This window comes from Pseudophryne corroboree, chromosome 6 (genome assembly GCF_028390025.1).
Source record: "Pseudophryne corroboree isolate aPseCor3 chromosome 6, aPseCor3.hap2, whole genome shotgun sequence".
NCBI lineage: Eukaryota > Metazoa > Chordata > Amphibia > Anura > Myobatrachidae > Pseudophryne > Pseudophryne corroboree.
The window spans coordinates 9,822,068-9,847,770 of record NC_086449.1 but is presented as its reverse complement, the minus strand read 5'-3'; the positions used below and the strand labels follow the sequence as shown (position 1 = coordinate 9,847,770).

Here is a 25,703-nt window from a genome sequence, read left to right as displayed (position 1 = left end):
ACTGGTGTTACATGTGTGCTGTTACGGGTGCTGCAGCTGCACATGGGTGTTGCTGTCCGGGTTGTCACTGTGTTGTACAGGGGGCAGGGGCACTGTCCTCCTGTATGCTGTAAAAATACAGGGGTGCTGGCCCAGTCTTGCATGATGTAAAAATTAAGGGGTGCAGCTGTTAAAATAAAAGCACACTGGTCCTTTATGCTGTGAAAATACAGGGGTGCAGTTGTTAAAATAAAAGCACACTTGTCCTGTATGCTGTAAAAAAATAAAAGGGGTGCTTGCCCAGTCTTGTGTACTATAAAAATTCAAAGGTGCAGTTGTTAAAATAAAAGCACAGTGGTCCTGTATGCTGTAAAAATACAGGGGTGCTGGCCCAGTCTTATATGATGTGAAAATTAAGGGGTGCAGCTGTTGTTAAAATAAAAGCACACTGGTCCTTTATGCTGTGAAAATCCAGGGGTGCAGTTGTTAAAATAAAAGCACACTTGTCCTGTATGCTGTAAAAATCCAGGGGTGCTGGCCCAGTCTTGTATGCTGTAAAAATTCAGGGGTGCTGGCCCAGTCCTGTATGCCGTAAAAATTCAGGGTGCAACTGTTGTTAAAATAAAAGCACACTGGTCCTGTATGCTGTAAGAATACAGGGGTGCTGTGAAAACAAAGGGGCACTGTTCTGTGTGCTGTAATAATAAAGGGGTGCTGTCCTGTGAAATGGAGAATAACAATTTGAAGGAAAAAATAGTGGAAGATCAGGAACCACTTTCAGTTCCTAGTACTAGTGCTGAAGCTGCTGCTGCCACCAGTCATGACATTGACTATGCAATTCCATCAACATCGTCTGCTAAGGCCGATGCCCAATGTAATAAAAGGCTTGTAAAATCCAAGAAGCAAAAATGAATAATTAGGGGTGGGAAAAAGAAATGATCTAATGAGAAAAGGAAAATTGACAATATGCCATTCACGACATGAAGTGGCAAGGAAAGGCTAATGCCTTGGCCTATGTTCATGACTGGTGGCTAAGCTTCTCATAAGGATGGAAGCCCTCCTCCCACTGGAAAAAAAAAATTAAGCTTGCTAAAGCACAGGAGAAAACAAATGTGCGTTCAGAGATATCACAAATCCCCAAGGAGAGTACAAGTGTGTCGGCAGTTGCGATATCTAGACCTTCACAACACTGTATTGGAAGAGGAGTCTCCTACCACCATTTGCACGCCCCATGCACCGCCTGTCCAGTTGCTGATATTGAGATTGAGGATGTCACTGTAGAAGTACACCAGGATGAGGATATGGGTGTAGCTGGCGCTGAGGAGGAAGTTGACGATGAGGATTCTGATGGTGATGTGGTTTGTTTGAATAAGGTACCAATGGCAATAGGATAAGAAAGCCCATTGTCAATCCATAATAAGTAGGGGTAAGGACGTAAACCACCTAGGAACATCCTCCCTTATACGTCACCTGCAGCATATTAATCAGAAGTCATTGTCAAGTACAGAAACTTTGGGTAAGAGCGTAATCAGTCCACTGACACCTAAATCCCTTCTTCCTCTTGTACCCAAGCTCCTGAAAGCCACACCACCAACTCCCTCAACGTCAATTTCCTCCTCAGTCATGAACGTAAGTAGTCCTGCAGGCCATATCACTTGCATTACTGATGAGTCCTCTCCTAACCGGGATTCCTCCGGAGTATCCTTGAGTGGTACGCCTACTTCTGCTGCCGCTGCTGTTGCTGCTGCTGGGTGTCGATACTCATCCCAGAGCGGAAGTCGGAAGACCACTTGTACTTCTTCAAGTAAGCAATTGACTGTCCAAACAGTCCTTTGCGAGGAAGATGAAATATGACAGCAGTCACCCTGTTGCAAAGTGGATAACTGAGTCCATAACAACTATGCTGTTAGTAGACGTGTGTCTGGTATCCGCCATTAGTGCAGTGGGATATAGACAGTTGATGGACGTACTGTGTCCCCGCTACCAAATCCCATGTAGACTCCACTTCACCATGCAAGTGATTCCCGTACTGTACAGGGACATTAAGAAAAGTGTCCTCAGTGCCCTGAAAAATGTTGTTGTACCCACTGTCCACTTATCCATGGACATGTGGACAAGTGGAGCAGGGCAAACTAAGGACTATATGACTTTCACAGCCCACTGGGTAGATGTATTGCCTCCCACAGCAACAACAGCAGCGGCACCTGCAGCATCTCACAAAGGCCAACTTGTTCCTAGGCAGGCTACGCTGTGTATCATCAGTTTCCTTAAGAGGCTCACTGCTGACAACCTCTTACGGAAACTGAGGGACATCATCTCACAATGTCTTACCCCACTTAGACTCTTCTGTGGATTTTTGATATCTGACAACGATACCAGTATTGTGCGTGCATTACATCTGGGCAAATTCCAGCATGTCCCATGTTTCTCATACATCCTAGAGGATGCTGGGGTCCTCTTTAGTACCATGGGATATAGACGGTTCCACAGGAGCCATGGGCACTTTAAGACTTTTTCAGAGTGTGAACTGGCTCCTCCCTCTATGCCCCTCCTCCAGACCTCAGTTTAGAAATGTGCCCAGGCAGACTGGTCGCACTCTAGTGGAGCACTACTGAACTCTACTAAAAGACTTTATTTAGGTTTTTTATTTTCAGAGAGACTGCTGGCAACAGTCTCCCTGCTTCGTGGGACTTAGGGGAAGGAAGTAGGAACCAACTTCATGAATAGTTTCATGGCTCTGCTTCTGCTGACAGGACACCATTAGTTCCTGAAGGGTACTGAACGCTAGCTGCGGCTATGCGCTCACTCCCACAGCACGCCGTCACCCCCCTCACAGAGCCAGCAGTCAGAAGACTGGTGAGTAGTATTACCGGAGGTCTGCAGAGAGGGATCTCCGGTCATCGTGACGGCTTTAGGTACCGCGCAGCGAGCGGGAACGCTGCACGAACATGCTTCCATATACAGCGCACAGGTATGGCCCTGGGCAGCATTAAACCTACTCTCACTGGCAAAATGGGGCTTATGATGCTGTGGCATAGTCCTACACCGCCGCCAGTATAAATGTCTAATTTCAATAGCTGAGGAAGAACGCGCCATTGCAGGGGGGGGGGGGGGGGGCTTCTTCCTCAGGCAGCCAGCACACTGCTCAGTGCCATTTTCTTCCAGCAGACAGCAGGGGAAGAAACGCTGATCCTCCTCTCCACTTCTGACTCAAGTATCAAGGGAAAAAAGGGGGGGGAAAGTGTATATTGTGTACAATAACCTATATTGGCAATATATATAGCGCGGAAAGTCTCTGTACAAATTACACAACACAGGGATTTTTTCTTTGAGCGCTGAGTTCTGACTGGCAATTCCTTTCTGTGCCCCTCTGACAGATTTTACTGTGGGTCTGTCCCCTATAAGCCCCGGAGTGTCTGTGGTGTGATTGTGCACGTGTGTGACATGTCTGAGGCAGGGAGCTCTTCCCCTGAGGGAGCCATTTTAGGGACACAGAGTTGTAATGTGGTGGCGCTACCGTCACACCAAGAGCCTGAATGCGTGAAAGAATAACGTGATAGTGTGAATCATATCAGTAAGAGATTGGATAAGTCTGAGTCTCATGCAGAAAACTGGAGAAAACCTGTCGAAGATGTGATTTTTAGTAGTTTTGCCCTTTCATCCACAGGGGACCCATCTGGATCACATAAACGGTCATTTGCAGGAGAAGGCTTAATTTTGTAAAGAATAGAAAATTTATATAACTTTTCCTCCATTTCATGAGCTGAACAGTCTCTTTGAGGGAGTATGAACCAATCCTGAAAAGAAATTTCAGGTTCCCAAAAGAATTCAGGTAGCTTACCCTTTCCCTGCAGATCACAGGAAAAGGTGGGAGTCACCCCCTGTTTTAGACAGTGCCCTGTCGTGGTTAACAAAAAAGGTGATTCTCCCTGCGCCTGGGACGGCTTAACTTAAGGAGCAGGCAGACCGCAAGTTTGAGAATACGTTGAAATCTATTTATGTGGCCAATGGGACACTACTCAGGCCCACCATTGCCTGTGCGTGGGTTAGTAGTGCTATTGAAAAGTGGTCAGAAAACTTGTCATCAGACATTGACACATTAGATAGAGACAAGATACTCCTAACGTTAGGTCATAGCAAAGACGCTGCTGCGTACATGCTAGAGGCCATGAAAGATATTGGTCTCTTGGGTTCAAGAGGCGCTACCAGGGCAATTTCAGCATGGAGGGCATTGTGGATTCGCCAATGGAATGCTGACGCAGATTCCAAAAGGAATATGGAGGCTCTCCCGTATAAAGGAGAGGACTTGTTTGGAGAGAGGCTGGATGCCTTAGTTTCTGCGGCTACCGCAGGTAAGTCGACATTTTTGCCTTATGCTCCTGCGCTGGCGAAAAAGACACATCACTCTCAGATGCAGACCTTTCGGCCCAATAAATACAAAAATGGTAAAGGTTCCCCTTTCTTTGCGGGTAAAGGAAGGGGAAAAGGAAAAAAGTCCACAGTGTCTCCAGGATCACAGGAGCAGAAATCAACCTCTACTTCTGCAAAATCTTCAGCATGACGCTGCGGCTCCCTTGTGGGAGTCCGCTCAGGTGGGGGCACATCTGAAACTCTTCAGCCAGTTCTGGGTTCAATCCGGCCTGGACCGTAGGTTGTACAAATAGTGTCCCAAGGGTACAAGCTGGAGTTTCAAGACATTCTCCCATGACGATTTTTCAAATCGGCCTTACCAGCTTCTATCCCAGACAGGGAAGTGGTATCAGCAGCAATACAAAAATTGAGCCAGGAGCAAGTGATTGTCCTGGTTCCCTTGTCGCAACAAGGAGAAGGGTTTTATTCAAGCTTTTTCGTAGTTCCAAAATCGGACGGCTCATTCAGACCGATTCTAAATCTAAAAACACTGAATCTCTACCTACAAAGGTTCAAATTCAAGATGGAATCTCTGAGGGCAGTGATTTCCAGTCTGGAGGAGAGGGACTTCATGGTGTCAGTGGACATAAAAGATGCCTACATACATGTCCCTATCTATCATCCACATCAAGCTTATCTGAGATTCGCAGTGCAGGATTGTCAATACCAATTTCAGATGTTGTCGCTCGGACTCTCCACAGCACAAAAAGTGTTCACCAAGGTGATGGCGGAAATGATGGTCCTCCTTCGACAACAAGGAGTCAATATAATTCCTTACCTGGACAATGTCCTGATAAAAGCAAGGTCCAGAGAAAGGTTGGTGCAGAACATTGCACTCTCCCTGACAGTACTTTAACAACACGGTTGGATCATAAATTTTCCATAGTCACAGTTGGACCCGACGACAAGATTGTCCTTTCTCGGGATGATACTGGACACAGAGGTGCAGAGGGTATTTCTTCCAGTAGAAAAGGCTCTGGAAATCCAGAGACTAGTCAAACAAATTCTGAAACCAACAAGGGTGTCGATTCATCAGTGCATTCGGTTGTTGGGCAAGATGGTAGCGGCCTACGAGGCCATACAGTTTGGCCGATTCCATGCCAGAGTATTCCAGTGGGACCTGTTGGACAAGTGGTCCGGATCCCATCTACACATGCATCAGAGGATAATCCTGTCATCAATAGCCAGAATTTCGCTCCTGTGGTGGGAAACACAGTTCTCACCTGCTAGAGGGACGCAGGTTCGGGATTCAGGACTGGGTCCTAGTAACCACGGATGTAAGTCTCCGAGGCTGGGGAGCAGTCACACAGGGGGAAAGCTTCCAAGGAAGATGGTCAAGTCAAGAAACTTGTCTTCACAAAAACGTTCTGGAGTTGAGAGCCATTTACAACGGCCTTCTACAAGCAAGGCATCTTCTTCAAGATCAACCCGTACACATGCAGTCAGACAATGTAACAGCAGTCGCGTGCATAAACCATCAGGGCGGAACGAAAAGCAGAGCGGCAATGGCAGAGGTGACAAGGATTCTCCTCTGGGCAGAAAGACATGCAAGAGCTCTGTCGGCAATTTTCATTCTGGGAGTGGACAACTGGGAAGCAGACTTCCTCAGCAGACACGATCTCCATCCAGGAGAATGGGGCCTCCACCAAGAAGTCTTCACAGACGTGACAAGTCTTTGGTGGGTTCCTCAAATAGACATGATGGCATCTTGTCTCAACAAGAAGCTTCAGGGATATTGTTCCAGGTCGAGAGACCCTCAAGCAATAGCAGTGGATGCACTAGTGACCCAGTGGGTGTTTCGGTTGGTATATGTCTTCCCTCTACTTCCACTCATACCGAAAGTTCTCAAGATCATAAGAACAGGGGTTCGAGCGATCCTCATTGTCCCAGACTGGCCAAGGAGGGCTTGGTATCCAGATCTTCAGGAGTTGCTCATAGAAGATCCTCGGCCTCTTCCTCTTTGAGAATACTTGCTTCATCAGGGGAAGTGCGTGTATCAAGACTTACCATGGCTACGTTTGACGGCATGGCTGTTGAGCACCGGATCCTACCCCGAAAGGGTATTCCCAAAGAAATCATTCCCACTCTTATTCAGGCCAGGAATGGAGTAACGTCTAGAAATTACCACCGTATTTGGAGAAAATATGTGGCTTGGTGTGAAACCAAGAAGGCTCCAATGGAAGAGTTTCAGTTAGGATGTTTTCTCCATTTTCTCCAGGCGGGTGTGGATGCAGGCCTACGATTGGGTTCGATCAAGGTCCAGATTTCGGCCTTGTCCGTTTTCTTTCAGAAACAATTAGCCTCCCTTCCAGAAGTTCAGACATTTGTGAAATGGGTTCTGCACATCAAACCTTCATTTGTGCCTCCTGTGGCACCATGGGATCTTAACGTGGTGTTGCAGTTCCTTCAGTCGGATTGGTTTGAACCTCTCCAGGAGATAGAGTTGAAGTTTCTCACTTGGAAAGTGGACATTCTGTTGGCCTTGGCATCCGCAAGGAGGGTGTCTGAGTTAGGGGCCTTGTCTCACAAGAGCCCTTACTTGATTTTCCACGAAGATACAGTAGGGTGGAGTTAAGAACTCGTCAGCAATTTCTTCCAAAGGTGGTTTCTTCTTTCCATATAAACCAACCTATTGTGGTGCCACTGGCTACTGACACCTTCGCTGCTTTAAAGTCTCTGGATGTGGTCAGAGCTTTGAGAATTTATGTTGCAAGAATGGCTCAAATACGGAAAACAGAGGCTCTGTTTGTCCTGTATGATCCCAACAAGATTGGTTGTCCTGCTTCTAAGCAAACTATTGCGCGCTGGATTAGAGGTATGATTCAGCACGCTCATTCCACGGCAGGATTGCCAATACTGAATTCGGTGACTGCCCATTCTACTAGGAAGGTGGGCTCATACTGGGCAGCTGCCCAGGGGGTCTCGGCATTACAACTTTGCAGAGCAGCTACTTGGTCAGGGGCAAACACGTTTGCTAAATTTTACAAGTTTGACACCTTGGCCGAGGAGGACCTAAAGTTTGGTCAATCGGTGCTGCAGGGACATCCGCACTCTCCCGCCCGTACTGGAGCTTTGGAATAACCCCATGGTACTGAAGTGGACCCCAGCATCCTCTAGGACGTATGAGAAAACAGGATTTTAATACCTACCGGTAATAAATCCTTTTCTCCTAGTCCATAGAGGATGCTGGGCACCCAGCCCAGTGCGTACTTTACCTGCAGTGTTAATTTGTTGAAAATGTTTTCAGCACGTTTGCTGTAATGTTCATGTTTTGTTGAATGCCATGTTGTGCGGCATGGTAGAATTGTGAGCTAGTATGAATCTCACCTTAACTTAAAAGTAAATCCTTTTCTCGAAATGTCCGTCTCCCTGGGCACCATTCCTATACTGAGGTCTGGAGGAGGGGCATAGAGGGAGGAGCCAGTTCACACTCTGAAAAAGTCTTAAAGTGCCCATGGCTCCTGCGGAACCATCTATACCCCATGGTACTGAAGTGGACCCCAGCATCCTCTACGGACTAGGTGAAAAGGATTTACCGGTAGGTATTAAAATCCTGTTTTTGCACATACAATTAATTTGGTGGTGCAGAATTTTTGTGCCACACACTTGTGTCTCTTAGCTTAGTCATCCAGCGACCTTGGTGCAACCTTTTGGCATAAAAACAATGGTGGTCATTCCGAGTTGTTCGCTCGCAAGCTGCTTTTAGCAGATTTACTCACGCTAAGTCGCCGCCTACTGGGAGTGAATCTTAGCTTCTTAAAATTGCGACCGACGGATTCGCAATATTGCGATTAGACCTCTCTTAGCAGTTTCAGAGTAGCTCCAGACTTACTCGGCATCTGCGATCAGTTCAGTGCTTGTCGTTCCTGGTTTGACGTCACAAACACACCCAGCGTTCGCCCAGACACTCCTCCGTTTCTCCAGCCACTCCCGCGTTTTTCCCAGAAACGGTAGCGTTATTCTGCACACACCCATAAAACGGCCAGTTTCCGCCCAGTAACACCCACTTCCTGTCAATCACGTTACGATCACCAGAACGATGAAAAAGCCGTGAGTAAAATTCCTAACTGCATAGCAAATTTACTTGGCGCAGTCGCAGTGCGAATATTGCGCATGCGCAATAAGCGGAAAATCGCTGCGATGCGAAGAAAAATACAGAGCGAACAACTCGGAATGACCACTATTGTGAGGTGTGAGGTGTTCAGAATAGACTGGAAATGAGTGGAAATGAATGTTATTGAGGTTAATAATACCGTAGGATCAAAATTACCCCCAAATTATTTGATTTTAGCTGTTTTTCTTTTTTTATGTGTTTTTCAAAAATCATCCAGATCCAAAACCAAAACCCGAAAGGGTGGTTTTCGCAAAACCAATCCAGATCCAAAACACGAGTGGGGATCCAAATCCAAAACCAAAAAACGAAACCTGAAAAGTGTCCGCCGCCAGGGCCGGCCCGAGCTTAATTTTTTTGGTAAGCAAATTTAGAATTTAGCGCCCCTTGATGGGATCAAATTTTAAAAGAGGTGTGGACTCACAAGGAAGGGGCGTGGCCACACAATAGTACCCCTAGGGGTCCAGGGAGATTGTCAGTGACAGGGAGAAAGTGCGTGACTGGGTGGCAGAGGTGATGAGGAGGCTGGGGTCACAGGGAGATAGTGGGTGACAGGGAGATAGTGGGTGACATGTGCCCACAGTGCTAGATATGCCCCCACAGTGCCACATATGACGCCACAGTGCCAGATACAGATATGCCCCCACAGTGCCATGTGCCCACAGTGGCAGATATGCCCCCACAGTGCCAGATACAGATATGCCCCCACAGTGCCATGTGCCCACAGTGCCAGATATGCCCCCACAGTGCCAGATACAGATATGCCTCCACAGTGCCAGATACAGATATGCCCCCACAGTGCCATGTGCCCACAGTGCCAGATATGCCCCCAAAGTGCCAGATACAGATATGCCTCCACAGCACCATGTGACAGATATGCCCCCAAAGTGCCAGATATGCCCCCACAGTGCTAGATATGCCCCCACAGTGTCATATGACCCCACAGTGCCATTTGTCCATAGTGCTAGCTATGACTCTACAGTGCCACATATGCTCCCACAGTGCCAGATATGCCCCCACAGTGCCATGTGCCAGTTATGCCCCCACAGTGCCATGTGCCAGATATGCCCACACAGTGCCACATATGACCCCACAGTGCCAGATACAGATATGCCCCCATAGTGCCATGTTCCCCACAGTGCCAGATATGCCCCCACAGTGCCAGATACAGATATGCCCCCACAGTGCCATGTGCCAGATACAGATGATATGACCCCACAGTGTCAGATATGCCCCCACAGTGCCATGTGCCCACAATGCCAGATATGCCTCCAGAGTGCCACATATGCCCCCACAGTGCCAGATATGCCCCCACAGTGCCAGATATGCCCCCACAGTGCTAGATATGCCCCCACAGTGCCACATATGACCCCACAGTGCCATATATGACCCCACAATGCTAGATATGCCCCCACAGTGCCACATATGACCCCACAGTGCCACATATGACCCCACAGTGCCATGTGCCAGATATGCCCACACAGTGCCATGTGCCAGATATGCCCCCACAGTGCCACATGTGACCCCACAGTGCCAGATACAGATATGCCCCCATAGTGCCATGTGCCCCACAGTGCCAGATATACCCCCATAGTGCCAGATACAGATATGCCCCCACAGTGCCATGTCCTAGATACAGATGATATGACCCCACAGTGAAATGTGCCCACAGTGCCAGATATGCCCCCCCAGTGCCATGTGCCCACAATGCCAGATATACCCCCAGAGTGCCACATATGCCCCCACAGTGACAGATATGCCACCACAGTGACAGATATGCCCCCACAGTGCCTTGTGCCCACAATGCCAGATATACCCCCAGAGTGCCACATATGCCACCACAGTGCTAGATATGCCACCACAGTGCTAGATATGCCCCCATAGTGCCACATATGACCCCACAGTGCCACATATGACACCACAGTGCTAGCTATGCTCCCACAGTACCACATATGACCCCACAGTGCTGGATATGCCCCCACAGTGCCATGTGCCCACATTGCTAGCTATGCCCCCACAGTGCCACATATGCCCCCACAGTGCCAAATATACCCCCACAGTGATACATATGCCCCCATAGTGCTGCTCACCGTTTTGCTGCTTTGAGGAAAATGCAGCGGGCGCTTTTCCTGCCTGCCGCCCTGCCCCTCAGTCTGGTCTCCGGCGGTGACGGCAGCGTGTATATCTCAAATCAGGCGCCGGTCTGCGAGCTCTGATTGGCTAATGAACCCGCACCTGATTTGAGCTATACACTCCGCCGTCACTGCCGGAGACCAGACTGAGGGGCAGGGCGGCAGGCAGGAGAGGTGCTCGCTGCGCTCTCCTCGCCTGTTGTGGATGGGCGGCGGATAGTGATCGACTGTTTGGCCACCCCTGCGGCTGTCGGCGCCTTCAACACTGTGGCGCCTGACCCGTGCGCATACCACTTGTAATGAGCGGGCCGGCCCTGTCCGTTGCACAACTCTAATATATATATATATATATATATAAAAAGGACAAGTCCCACTCATCCTCTACTGCAGAGACGTTATACACTTTGGGGGAGATATACAGTAAAAACTGTTTCAGCTGCAATTGCTACAATTTCAGCTGAGATAATGAATATGTTACATTGTAAAGGAAACACATTTTGCACAGTTACTATACATGTGTCACACTGATGTGTGATAAAACCACGTGGAGCCTGCGTCATGCATTGTCCTGTTGTTGGGTTGGTGCCCCTGTGTTGTATCACAGATGTGTATGACCTGGGAGGGCAGAATGGGGTGAGTCTCTGGTCTCTACATATAAGATGTTCTGCAGAACTTATCAGTATGTGTCTGATATGTAATATTAATGGAGAACTGGATGATACAGGGGTAAATGTTTCCACTTATCTACGATTATGTGAAACTGCTCCTGATTCTTCATTTCTGGTAAATGTACCTGAGATATTACCTGGGGAAATAAATCACACAATTGGGCTACTTGGGTTGTTTGCAACTGTAACCAGCCCAACTTAAACATAAAAAAGAAATCACATGGTAAATTAGGGTTGGGTATGAAATGTCGCCATGTTAGAATGTTGACCCTGGTGTCCCTGGTGGCTGCAGCGGCTCCAGCTCTGTGTTTCAGGTCCCAGCGGTCACATGACCATCACTTCCAGGTCAGACCTCAGATTCTCCAGTGTTCTAGTAGATATGTCTTCCTTAGCCCTAATCCCTAACACCTACCCACATACACACAGCCTAACCCTGACCTCTCCTTGCACCCTAACCCGAATCAGGGGCGTAAGTTCATACCAGGTGCCCGGAGGTCAGGTGTTTCCCCCAAGTGGCTCTGTCTTACACATGCGTTGACATCCCAGCGACTTGTCAATGGTACATCTGGGAGGATAAAGATTCCTTATTGCAGCTAATTGTGGTGGTAAGGAATCTTTATTTTTGGGTGCTGGCTGTAAATAATAATAAATAGAGCCATGAGGAGGGGTTTAATCAAAGCTCAGAGAGAGATAAAATTGTGAGAGATAAAGTACCAGCCAATCAGCTTCTGCCTTACATTTTACAGGCTGTGTTTAAAAAAATGACAGGAGCGGATTGGTTGGTACTTTATCTCTCACAATTTTATCTCTCTCCAAGTTGGATAAATACCCCCCTTAAAAGTTTTGTGCATTTTCTTAAAAACAACTTCTACTCTCCTTGCTTTCCTCTTATAAGACGCAGTTTTAGAGCTGTGATAAAGCTGAATTCTTTTATCGTATAAACAACCCTTTATGAGGTCTAAGAACACTGTACGCTGTTTACTTAAGAAGTACCGTAAGGGTACGCTAGTTGCGTAACGATCGCTCAGCCGTAGGCGAGACGCTCAAGCGTCACGTTCGCTCACGGCCCAGAGATCACAGGCAGGCACGCTATTGGCTGAGACTAACGTAATGATTCGCTATGGCGTAGCGGACGCTCGAGACCACGAGGAGATCACCAGCGGCGCAGACGCTCACAACGCTATACCTTGATATCTATACCTTTAACAATGAGATACACAGTATACCTTTATGTAGAGACAATGTGTAAGTGCAACCTGGTGTAACCTGATTAACTACAAAGCTGCTTGAGCGTCACCGACGCTCTGTGAACACTTAACACTATGAGAAAATACACAGATACTTGTTTAGGGTCCAAAGCCTATTATATGTATTATAACTAATATACTTGCAGAAAGGAATCACAGTACAAATGATACACTACAATATAACAGAGACTTCCTAACCAAATAACTATACAAGAAATACAATACAATACAATACTAATCAAGGGAAAATACGAGAGAAAGAGGAGAGAGGGAGAGAGAGAGATATGAGAGAAATTGGCTCACAGTAAGACAATATGATTACGGAGAGAAACTAACGCACAAGGGTAACGATCGCAAGCGCTTCTGGACATCCAGCTTCCCGATTATCAGCAATGAGAACCGTTTGATGAGAAGTGCAAAACTGGATGCCACAGACCCGTCTTTTATGCTACACACACAATGCAATCCAATGGTCCCTTCAATCTCATTGTCCATTGGACGCAGGAATTCGGCTTCGCATCATAACAAAAGGTCATAGGGTGATTCATACAGGTGGGCTGTGACGATTTCAAACAGCTCAGGTGGGTGGGAAACTAGGTTTCCCGCCGCATACCTGAGTAAGAGTAAATAATAGTAATGGACATAAACTTCTTATGTCCATAACTATTCGCACGAGCGATTAATACGCTCCAAACCAACACCGGAATATTGCTATTTAAATACTCTTCCGATGGGTACCAAACACTGTTGTATGACTCCTGTTAGACCCTTCCTACAATACAAAGAGGGATCCCTCCGTTCAGGGACATTCTATATTAACCAAACTTTCAGAATCTATCAAAGGGACCATGATCTACAAACTACATTAATTGTGAAAATATGTAACGAATGAGTCGCACGCTACGACTACATACTCTTTACCGTAAATACGCATACCGAGTGCGAGCGGGTGCACGTAACAGCGGGTATGCGCCTTCACGGGAAAGCGCACGCATGCGCAGCACGGACCAGTGTGCGGTGCAAATATGGCAGTGTGTATGGGTATATTTTTCTGACTTTGACAGTCCACCCTTTAGCAGTCAATAATAACTGCCACCTTCAAAACATTTCAAAAGGAGAAAAATATAAGTCAGGAGTTAATTCATTTCCATGGTTGGGTAAGGAAGAAGAGAGGAGTAGGTGTGAAGAGGGTATGACCTAGTGAGATAGCAGAAGCATGTGTGTATGAGTCCATGTTTGGGGGGTCATGTATCATCGTGCCGTACGTGTTGTAAATCAAGCTTCGAGGTATTGCGAAGTATACATTTGAATTCCTTCTTATCCCGTATCAAGGGTCTGTGGATGGGCTGTCAAACTCTACCGAGCTCATTTCGGCTGTGGTTGTAACAAAATGGGGAAGCACATTTTAGTTGATGATACACGAATAGGGGAGGTATGTGGTTGCTGATATCTGTGCCTGTATTCCCTATCGACTATGTGTGTCATTACCTGAGGGTTGTAGAGATGAAGATAAAGAACACTTATGGAAAATGCAATGATATTCTATGTCAGGTAAATGTACATCTGTCGTCGAAGTTTTGTTCGGTATCAGTTGAAAGTCGTCTTCTTTGCGCTGTTTTGCTCCTTAGGCGTGAGCAATAAGCTTTGTCAGTGCCATTAGATTTACAAAAAATGTTGGGCTAGCGTGAGTTTAAAAATACTAGGGAAACTGGGGATCCATGGCAAAGTTCATCAAATGTCCATTTCTCAAGTGGTCAAAACTTTATCTTTGGTCCATCCGTTGTCTGTATAGGGTCTCGTCAACTTCCTCGTCCAAGGGGGTCTTTTTATCTTGGAGAAAAGCAGAAAAACAGGTGAAAGAAATAGACCGTATAATCGCATTTTCATCACATCCTGGTTTCTATCATTGGGTCATAAATCAAATCCAGGTTAATTATAGTTTCCTCACTCCACAAACTCATCACTCTTGTACTTTGTTTGCACCTCATTAAAGCCTGCCCGCATCTAAATATCAATCCAATAGATATAACGACACCTAAAATACATAGGAGAAACTTTCCAACATCCATTATGACTCCTTGAGCCCAGTCTCCTGAACCGGAGAACCAATTTCGCGGGTTCAACCATGACACCCAACTAGTCAGCTCATTACCTACAGCAGCAAGGGTGAGATTGTGTTTTCGGCGAAATTCCCACTTTAATTGGAGAATATCGTCCATCTTTTGGTCTATGACCTCTACCGGATCCTCGGTGCTATTCGTGATATACGTGCAACACTTCACGCCGTACTGTGTTGCCAATGTAACACAATATCCGCCTGTCACTGCTGTGAGGTAATTAAGAACCATTCTATGCTGTACCAGTTCTGTTTTATAAGCTTGGAGTTCTCTTCCAGTGTATCTAAACGTGTCATCATACATTTCAGTGATATTATCTAACAAATTTGCAAGCGCAGAGATGTATCTATAATTCATCACTCCTCGAGCGGTGCGAGTGAAATCTAACGCCACCAGAACCTGAATCCCAGTGGATTCATGGATTAGGTCAGAGGCCGGATGCTCTAACCTTTCTGACAGTTGTCTTTTAACTCGGTGCTCGTAATGAGTGTGAGTATAAGGAGCTTGGGCACCACGGTGTATGTCTTTCATTTTGTCATGTGTTACAGTCATCACTTCTGGCAATACTTTTCCAATATAACACAATCCTTCAGAGTTTGGGGCAAGCCACTTGTACGCCTTTCTCCCGCATATGAAATAAGCATCATCGGGGAGAACATATGGGACGGAGTAGGACATTACCATATTACATACCTTCCAGGTGAAATCTCCTGACCCTAATTCTTCCATCTGCTTAATACACGTATCAGGTTGTACGATATGTGCACAGTATCCTGGTGATACTTCTCCAACTCTAGTAATCCTATTTCCTAAGGTGTACCTATACCGGAAAGATTTTCCTCTACTGGCTATGTGGCGTACAAGTTCTGTATCTGTTGGCATTCTATCTGCTCTATGCCAAAAGGTCATGGTGTGGTTACTCCATGACACTTCCCAATTTCCCGGCCTTCTGGGATTGGAGATGTTGAAACATAAGAGGGACCTATCCACATGGTATTGGTGGAGCTTCAAACTAGGAGGGCTGGAGATATTAAACCTCCTGTCCACCGGTCTCCCACCATTTAACTCAAGTACCTCCCCTATCGTTAAAGGAAATGGTACTAGCCCTGATTTGCTATGACCCTGAGGTACTTGAGAGCATACCCAACAATCGGTTTTGTTTAACACATTACCCACTAAGGAGTGATAGTCACTCAATGGATGCCGGTCCATATGGATATTAAAACTGGATTGGCATTTCTTTATGCACCCATCCTCAACCAAATTGTCACAGAGCCTACAGATACAGTTTTCTTCAGCTAACAATCCTTCAAAGAAAATGTTTACAGATAACATGGTTGTTAGATCGTGCCCGGTACTCGCCTTTGCTTGGTGATTGAGTTGCTATTGGAAATTTACACCTCCGTCTCAGTCATTAGAACCTTTCTGGATCCTTTCTCGACCTCACTGGTACTCTCACCGAAACAGACTGCTCTGGTCAACATCATGGTTAACGGAAAAATCCATATCACAGTCTCTTGGGGCAAGTCCATCTTACAGGAGGAGAAAAGAAGAAATTTGTAAAGGGGGTATAAGAAAACAGTTTGAGGGGGAGAGAACTTGTTACGATAATAAGTTCTCTCGTCTTGTTGTTCTTCTTGTTCTGCTGTCCTCTCAAAGGTGCTGTCTCTCAGTCTTCCAAACGAACATTCTGGTGATGCAATATTCCTTCCCAACCGACGATCTTTCTGTAAGGAGCAAAAATCTGGCATTACCATTGGTCCAACTGAGGGGTGACATAGCATCTTCAAACCATGAAAACATGAGTGGGAAGAGAGAGACAACAAAAAAACAAAAGAGATAGAGAACAATTCATGTGCATATATACATTACATAACTCGACAATAACCATCAATAAGAAAAGAGAAACAAAACATTTTTAAACATTGTCAACATTAAGAAAACATTGTTAGCATTAGAAAAACATTGTCAGACTTATTAGGCTGTCATATCTATGTGTCTAATGGTCTCCTTGAGCAGTCCCTCCCCACCAGCACCTGCATTACTCCACTGTCTGTATCTGGCCAGAAATACATTGTGGCGGAGGTCATGCTGGGGTTTGGTAGACTTCTGCAAGGACCAAGTGGATATGCAATGTGTGAATTCTTACCAATACTCGTCAGAGATGGGGATAGAGAGAGAGAGAAAAAAACATTTTTCACAAATACATTTACAACTTTTCACCTGGTCATTCCTGTGTCTTCAGTGAATGACCTCCCACTTTATTAACCGTTACCTCAGGCTTACCATCAGTTCTAATGTTCACCTTTCCTGACTACATATCATGAGTGTGGGCCAGAATTTTTCCTGTCGGATCTCTGATTATAATTTGGTGTGTCCTTACTTTGCTCATTTCTTGGTCTAGGGGGTCTAACTTTATGTGGGCTGTTACAGTTGCTAGCATAATGCCCTTCTCTTCTACAATGATAACAAATCCTGGGCTTCCTCCACGTGTCAATGACCTGAGGTTTTGGTTGATTTGATGCCTCCTCAAACGCTCGGATGCTCATCATCATCAACCGTTTCCCCTGTACTTCCCTGATTCTTTGGATTTCATGATTATGGTGTTGTCTTTCTCTTGATCTACAATCTCTTGCAAAGTGTCCCTTTTTATGACAATTGTAACAGACTTCCATATCTGGATTTCTCGCAGGGGTGTGGGGCTTTTGTTGGGGTGGTCTTGTGGTTAGGGCCTGTATATTTGCTGCCATTAACTTATCTCTTAGTGACTCTCTGTATCTGGTGATATTCTGATCATGATTAATGACGGCCTCTCTTAGTGCGGCCACCGAGATCTCTCTCCAGTTTGGGTTGGTGGTCTGTACCCTTGTTTTTAATTCATCCTTTAAACCATTCATTAATACCTTAACCGCTATTCCTTTATGTTGTGCATTTGTCTTGATGTCTGCGATCCCAGTGTTTCTAGCCATTATTTGCAGTGCTCGATTGAAATAATTAGAAACATTTTCCCTTTCGTTTTGCCTTATGGAGAAAATGTCATTCCACTTGACAGCGGCTGGGAAATATATTCCTAACTGTCGGTTAATCTGCCTAATACATTCCTGATTGTGTTCCTCCATACAAGGTACCTCCGTGTCTAATTTACAATCAGCAATGAATTTTGCAGGGTCAACACTGGAGGGCAAACATGCCCTCAGCACTGTCCGCCACTCTTTGTTGGTGGGTTCTGTGGCGTTTCCTAGTTCTTTAATAAACCTTTGACATTTGGCTAGATTTTTCCTAGGATCAGGAAATTCAGACATAATTGATCTCAATTCGGTCCGGGACCAGAGACAGCGCATTGCACTGTCCTTGACGGGAATGATTCCCTGATCGTCAGTCTTCCCATTGGGGACTGAGATCACCCTGGCCAGATCGAACTCAGTTACATCATCTTGTGTTGGTCTTACATTTTGGGGTACATCTGTTTGTGCGTGATATGAAACATTGTACGTACCTGTGGACACGACCTCACCTGACCCTCCGTTAGGGGGTTCGATTATTGCCTTTACCAATTTGGTCGCGTCCACCTGGATGGCTTTTGTGATGGTTGCTGGAAGAGGTGCTGACATCGTTCTGGGCTCACTTTCTGGTTTGTATTCCTGAGGGAAGTTTGACATGGGATGCAACTTGCATAGGTTAATAGTTGTACATTCAACAGTATTACAATAATCATTGTTACATTTATTACACTCATTCTTATAATCTATACTACAGTTGCTAAGAGCGTTTTTATTGTTCAACCTTGTGCTTTTCTCCGCAACCACAATCCTCCCTGCTGCCATATCTCTCCCCTCAAGATAAGAGTCAGAAAAGTCAATTGAATCTCTTTGTAATTCACCTTCCTGTTGCCATAACTGTAAATAATTATAATGTTTACTTCGTCTCTTTGTTGGTTCAATGAGACATATCCTCCTCCTTAAATTTTGTAACACTTTTGGGTTAAAGCTGCCTATATTTGGGAACTTCTCCCCATCATGTACAGTCATTCTTTCCCATTCATCACATAAAACTTCTGCGTGATTTCCATATTTCTCACACATCACATATCGTGCCGACCCGACTGGCCGGTTCCCTAAATCAACCCGAACCGAGGTTGATCGCCCCCTACCTGAACAACTGGCCCCCATAATCTGCAGGTGTTGCTTATTCCTCCTTGGATCTCTATATCAAGGTTTTCAGCGAACCCTTACAAACAAACCAAGATGTCCTGGGCAGGCTGGCGGTGGCGGTTTACCAAGTACCCCACTCACTTCTCGCCCACGTTGGCCAGTACTGCAATCACTGTATCCAGAGCTGCGGTACCCAACTCAGGGCCCCTGTGAACCTTTATTTACTGGGGCGCGTTCCCCAGCAAGTATTGGTTGTTGGATAGTTCCTGAGTGACCAGCGAACTTCCCTTCCAAAAATAAAAAATTACACAAATCACGTCAGAATGTACAAATAGCGTTTATGACCTTTGTACACAAAATGATACTGGTCAGGTTTACTAATGCACACAATGACGTGCGGTACAATCGTTCAGTACATAAGACTACTTCTTATGTACCGAGAGATCAATGGAATCGAAAATTTCGGCTGCGAATTCCTTCAGCAAGAGCTTGTATGGCCTATATGGGTTCTGCACCAACCCCCGGGGTTGTGCCTCTTACCTTTATAGCGGACTTCCTTGTACTTGTTGCCTTATGACCTCCTGGTCTGTTACCTTATGACCTCCTGGTCTGTTACCTTGTGGTCCGCTATACTCTAATGCTCAAATATTATTTTTAACCAAGGATGCCTCCCTAGCCACCGTATATGTCACTTACACGTATGTTCCTGACGAGTACCCGACTTTCCTTGTGGTTCCACCTTAAAGTTATATAAACTTATGTATAATACAAACAAAACCACTCACTCACCACATGTACACTTTTGTTTCTATTTCTATTTCTGCGCAGAAATTTTCTTTAGCCCAGCTGTGTTACCAATTAGGAGCAGGATCTGTTAAACTAAATTTCAGATTTCCAAAAATAGACTTGCGTTATTTACCGCGTCGCGTTATCTACCGCTTTGCGCTAATTATCGCCTTTGCGTTACTTCAACTTATCGCGATTTGAGCTACGTGGGCGTAACCGGACGCTACGCTGCGTAGTGTACGCTGCGTGCGTCTGCCTTTGGATTGCGTACGCAAGTCTTTTGTTAGGGACACGTGTATGCAAAGCAAAGATCCACCGTAACACAATTTATACTTTTATCAATGTAGATGATCCCTGATCATCCACCGCGTACCCCACTGGCTTTGCCTTATCTCCCAGGCAAACCTGTGTGTTTGTCTACACTTTTAACTATTACCTCTATTCTTAAACTATGAAATAACAGCAAGTCTCTTTTAGCACTTTTCTATCAACTATAAAATTGGCAAACAGGATAATGATATACGAAAATGAAAAAGAAATGCAGATGTATTTATGCGTGCGTGTGTACGCAAGACAGAAGACAAATAAACAGTTTTAAAAGACACAAGCGTTTTATTCTTACCTCCGGTTCCCGGATTCCTTCAGCACTCTTTATCTAAGCGAAGCAGACGCTTATCCCGTCAGCACTGCGAGACAACCTCCCGCCCTTTGCTGAGGGATAATGTCTGCTGATCTACCTAGTGCAGATATGTGAAGGACTGGACGGCCCCCAATTGATAAAGCTGAATTCTTTTATCGTATAAACAACCCTTTATGAGGTCTAAGAACACTGTACGCTGTTTACTTAAGAAGTACCGTAAGGGTACGCTAGTTGCGTAACGATCGCTCAGCCGTAGGCGAGACGCTCAAGCGTCACGTTCGCTCACGGCCCAGAGATCACAGGCAGGCACGCTATTGGCTGAGACTAACGTAATGATTCGCTATGGCGTAGCGGACGCTCGAGACCACGAGGAGATCACCAGCGGCGCAGACGCTCACAACGCTATACCTTGATATCTATACCTTTAACAATGAGATACACAGTATACCTTTATGTAGAGACAATGTGTAAGTGCAACCTGGTGTAACCTGATTAACTACAAAGCTGCTTGAGCGTCACCGACGCTCTGTGAACACTTAACACTATGAGAAAATACACAGATACTTGTTTAGGGTCCAAAGCCTATTATATGTATTATAACTAATATACTTGCAGAAAGGAATCACAGTACAAATGATACACTACAATATAACAGAGACTTCCTAACCAAATAACTATACAAGAAATACAATACAATACAATACTAATCAAGGGAAAATACGAGAGAAAGAGGAGAGAGGGAGAGAGAGAGATATGAGAGAAATTGGCTCACAGTAAGACAATATGATTACGGAGAGAAACTTACGCACAAGGGTAACGATCGCAAGCGCTTCTGGACATCCAGCTTCCCGATTATCAGCAATGAGAACCGTTTGATGAGAAGTGCAAAACTGGATGCCACAGACCCGTCTTTTATGCTACAGACACAATGCAATCCAATGGTCCCTTCAATCTCATTGTCCATTGGACGCAGGAATTCGGCTTCGCATCATAACAAAAGGTCATAGGGTGATTCATACAGGTGGGCTGTGACGATTTCAAACAGCTCAGGTGGGTGGGAAACTAGGTTTCCCGCCGCATACCTGAGTAAGAGTAAATAATAGTAATGGACATAAACTTCTTATGTCCATAACTATTCGCACGAGCGATTAATACGCTCCAAACCAACACCGGAATATTGCTATTTAAATACTCTTCCGATGGGTACCAAACACTGTTGTATGACTCCTGTTAGACCCTTCCTACAATACAAAGAGGGATCCCTCCGTTCAGGGACATTCTATATTAACCAAACTTTCAGAATCTATCAAAGGGACCATGATCTACAAACTACATTAATTGTGAAAATATGTAACGAATGAGTCGCACGCTACGACTACATACTCTTTACCGTAAATACGCATACCGAGTGCGAGCGGGTGCACGTTACAGCGGGTATGCGCCTTCACGGGAAAGCGCACGCATGCGCAGCACGGACCAGTGTGCGGTGCAAATATCGCAGTGTGTATGGGTATATTTTTCTGACTTTGACAGCTGTAACTCATTGTACACATTTTGATCAGTTATCAGACACATTCCAGACTCTTCAGCTGAAAGGGTCTTCAAGGGGGGTTTGTGAGCTTGGACAGCAGTCAATAGTGACTGCCCAAAATCACTATGAAATGAGCGGAGAGAGATCTGTCCTAGTTCAGCAGCCCCCTCTGTCTTTCTATTTTGGTGCCCCTCTTACAGCTAGAGCCCAGCGGCAAATGTCTCCATTGTCTCTGGGAGTTATGCCACTGACCCTAATGTTGACATTTAATTTTTTGATATACTCAAATTGACACATTGCCTGCCATAACATCATAACTGTAGGCATTGTTGACATATATACAGTATATTTCCAATATAAAATTATGGCACAACTTATTTTATCTGTGTAAGTTAGATCATATTCATAGAAACATAAAATAAGAACCACTTGGCCCATCTAGTCTGCCCCTTTATTACCATATTTTTACCTCAAACTTTATTTGATCTTCATTTCTATGTAAGGATATCCTTACAGTATGTCTATCCCATGCATGTTTACATTGCTCTACTCTCTTAGCCTCTACCACCTCTGATGGGAGGCTATTCCACTTGTCCACTACCCTTTTTTCCTTCAAATTTCCCCTGAACCTACCTCCCTCCCTCCAGTTTCAGTGCCTGTCCTCATGTTCTAATACTTCTCTTCATCTGGAAAATGTTTCCCTCCTTGACTTTGTTAAAAACCCTTGATCTACAGTATTTGAAAGTTTCTATCATGACCCCTCCATTCCCTTCTCTGCTCCAAACTATACATATTGAGATTTTTTTTAGTCTTTCTGGGTATGTTTTGTGATGCAGGCCATGCACCATTTTAGTTGCCCTTCTTTGTATGGTCTCTAATGTATTAATATCCTTCTGAAGATATGGCCTCCAGAATTGAACACAGTATTCTAGATGAGGCCGTACCAATGACCTATACAGTGGTATTATTACTTCTTTCATTCTACTGCTGCTTCCTCTCACAATGCAGCCAAGCATCTGACTAGCCTTCCTCATTATTGTGTTACATTGCTTACCTGCTTTTAAGTCACCTGAAATAGTGACTCCTAGATCCCTTTCCTCCTCAGTAGACCCAGTATAGTGCCATTAATACTATATTTAGCCTTTGGATTTTTGAGACCCAAGTGCATGATTTTGCATTTTTTGGCATTAAACTGTAATTGCCATGCTCTTGACCATTCCCACTGCCTAGTCCTATCACTGCTCCTCAGAGTGAGTCACCTCAATGTACTAGGTCACGGAGAGCATTGCAGCTGATATCTAGGGTTACAGCAGGCAGCATCAGGATGGCAACTTCATCTCCTCCCTCCCCACAGCTCTTCTCCACCTGCCTCCTGGGTCATCCTCCCCTCAGCACCTAGCTCCGACCCTACAGTGTGTGGCTATTTACTGTGTGCTGGCACCTCCTGTGCAACCAGACCTGTGCCCTACTCGCCTCCTGCTCTATTATTAGACTTAAATGGCCTCCCCTTCAGAACCCAATTCAAGCTTTTCACATACAAAGCCCTCACCCTTTTCACTCTACAAATGAATGCAGACTGTCCTCCCAAATGTTTACTTCCTATCACTCTCACCACCGTGATTTTGTTTGTGCTTCTCCCTACTTCTGGAACTCTTTGTCTCTTCTTATCAGACTCTCTTCCTTGCTTCAAAACATCAATTGGACTCTCATGACCAACTTCTTTATCAAATCCTTTATTTATCAGGGGAGAAGGCTTAATCATTGTTTAATTCAATATTCTATGGAAAGCCTTACTTAGTATGGGGATGTTACACAATAAACAGTAATAATAACATTGACGCAAGTTCTCACCCAGATCTTTCCGCTTATTTCCCGGCTTTATCTCATCTCTTGCATGTTATACTGTTTATATCACATCTGTAAAAAAAATTATTTCTACCTCTTTTCTCCATACAGATTACTGAAACAATGGACATTGTAAACAAGACACAAGTGAGAGTCTTCGTGTTTTCCGGTCTAACAGACAATGAAGCACTTGTCCCCTTTCTCTTCCTCTTCTTCTTGCTTGTTTACTTGGTGACCATAGTTGGCAATGTTGGCATTATAGCTGTAGTCCATAAGACGTCCACCCTCCACACTCCAATGTACTATCTCCTGAGTTACCTCGCCCTGGCTGACCTCAGTTACTCCTCAGTGATAACACCTAAAATGCTCTTTGACCTTCTGTCCAAGATAAAGTCCATCTCATTCGCTGGTTGTGCTCTTCAGTTCTTCTTCTTTGCGGTCTTAGTAGGCACAGAGACTCTTCTGCTCGCCAGCATGTCCTATGACCGATATATCGCCATCTGCCATCCTCTCTATTATGTCTTAATTATGACCTATAATAAATGTGTGTGTCTGGTTCTCCTATCTTTATCCGTTGGCTTCTTGCAGTCATCAATGCTGACCAGCTGTATATTCAGTCTGCAGTTCTGTGGATCAAATGTTATAAACCACTTCTACTGTGACGTCCCTCCATTGCTCACATTGTCCTGCTCTAAAACTCTTCCATGTGATGTTATAACGGTTATCTCTACATTTATGTCTGGTATTAGCTCTATGGTGACAGTCCTGGTCTCCTACACTCTAATAGTGTCTTCCATTTTACGGATGAAATCCAGTGAAGGACGGCAAAAGGCATTCAGTACATGTTCCTCACATCTCATGTGTGTCTCCATTTTTTACGGAACGGCTCTCTTTAACTACCTCCACCCATCTGCCAGTGTATTTAATCAACAAGACAAAGTGGTCTCTGTCTTCTACTCGGTGGTGATACCCATGTTGAATCCAATTATATACAGTTTGAGGAACCAAGAGGTCAAAAAGGTCATATGGAAGAAGTGCACAAATTTCATTGAATAAGACAAAATATTTGGCTTGTCCAAATGAGCTTTTCCTCTTAGTATTTTCCATATGGACTGTGACTCAAGAAAGACATCTTGGAAACAAGATAAATAACACAAGGTAATGTTCCATCAACCTAACAATGTCAATGTGGCTTGCAAGAGACATTAATTTCGTGCAATAATGTCAAACTATATAATAAAATGCATCTATCCTGATGTTTTAATCAAGTTTTTTGCCCTTTGGAACTCAATAAAAAAATGTAAAACAGCTTTTAAACTGAAACAAATAAAACAGAAATACAGAATTAGACTCACATTTGTAGAAAATGTTGTGGCCTGAGGAAAGAATAGAAGACAATTTCTGAGTTGCAGCCCGATACTCAAATTCTGACAGCATTGTATCTCCTGATATATGTGTTTTTCTATATATATTTTTATATATTTCTCTATCTTACCCAAGCTTTCTTTGGTTTTATAGTATGCATTTATATTAATAATACCCCAAAATATGCAAAAAAAAAAATAAACTCTCATTAACGCAACTATACCTGGTCTAATTTTCTGCACATATGCATATGTAACATGATTTAGTTAAATTGATTTCTACAAAAAAAAGGACAAATCTCAAAAGGTTCTTTATGGCAGGGGAGGAACTGCTGGAGACAATGAATTCGGTTGTAGCCGAGCTCCTGTCCTGAAGGAGGCATCTCTCATCCATTGTCCCCCATTCTGTGTCTTGGAGCAGAGTACTGATAATACAAATAATGAATTTGTTAGGAATCATGTTATTAAAAACAAAATCACACCAAAATTAAATCATAAAAGAATAAAAATAGACCCTCCAGTGAGCAGCGGGTTTTGCCCAAGCACTGCACAGATAGATTTCAATTAAAGAAAGTAATTGTCTATTACTAGATAAATCAGGAGGACCTCATTCTATTTTTTTACTTAGATCTTCCAGTAATAGACAAGGCTTAGAAGCCTGGGGCTGGTTAAGCTGCTGGGGGGACGACACACAAATGTATTTCTTAGACATTACCCTTTCT

General features: G+C 44.8%; 1 protein-coding gene across 1 annotated transcript; it reads left to right on the top strand.

The window, feature by feature from the left end:
* Positions 1-23,728: 23,728 nt before the first annotated feature.
* Positions 23,729-24,673, top strand: LOC134933938 (olfactory receptor 5AP2-like). Its single transcript, XM_063929478.1, has one exon. The coding sequence runs from the start codon at positions 23,741-23,743 to the stop codon at positions 24,671-24,673; it is 933 nt and encodes a 310-aa protein (XP_063785548.1). The 5' UTR covers positions 23,729-23,740.
* The last annotated feature ends 1,030 nt before the right edge of the window (positions 24,674-25,703 follow it).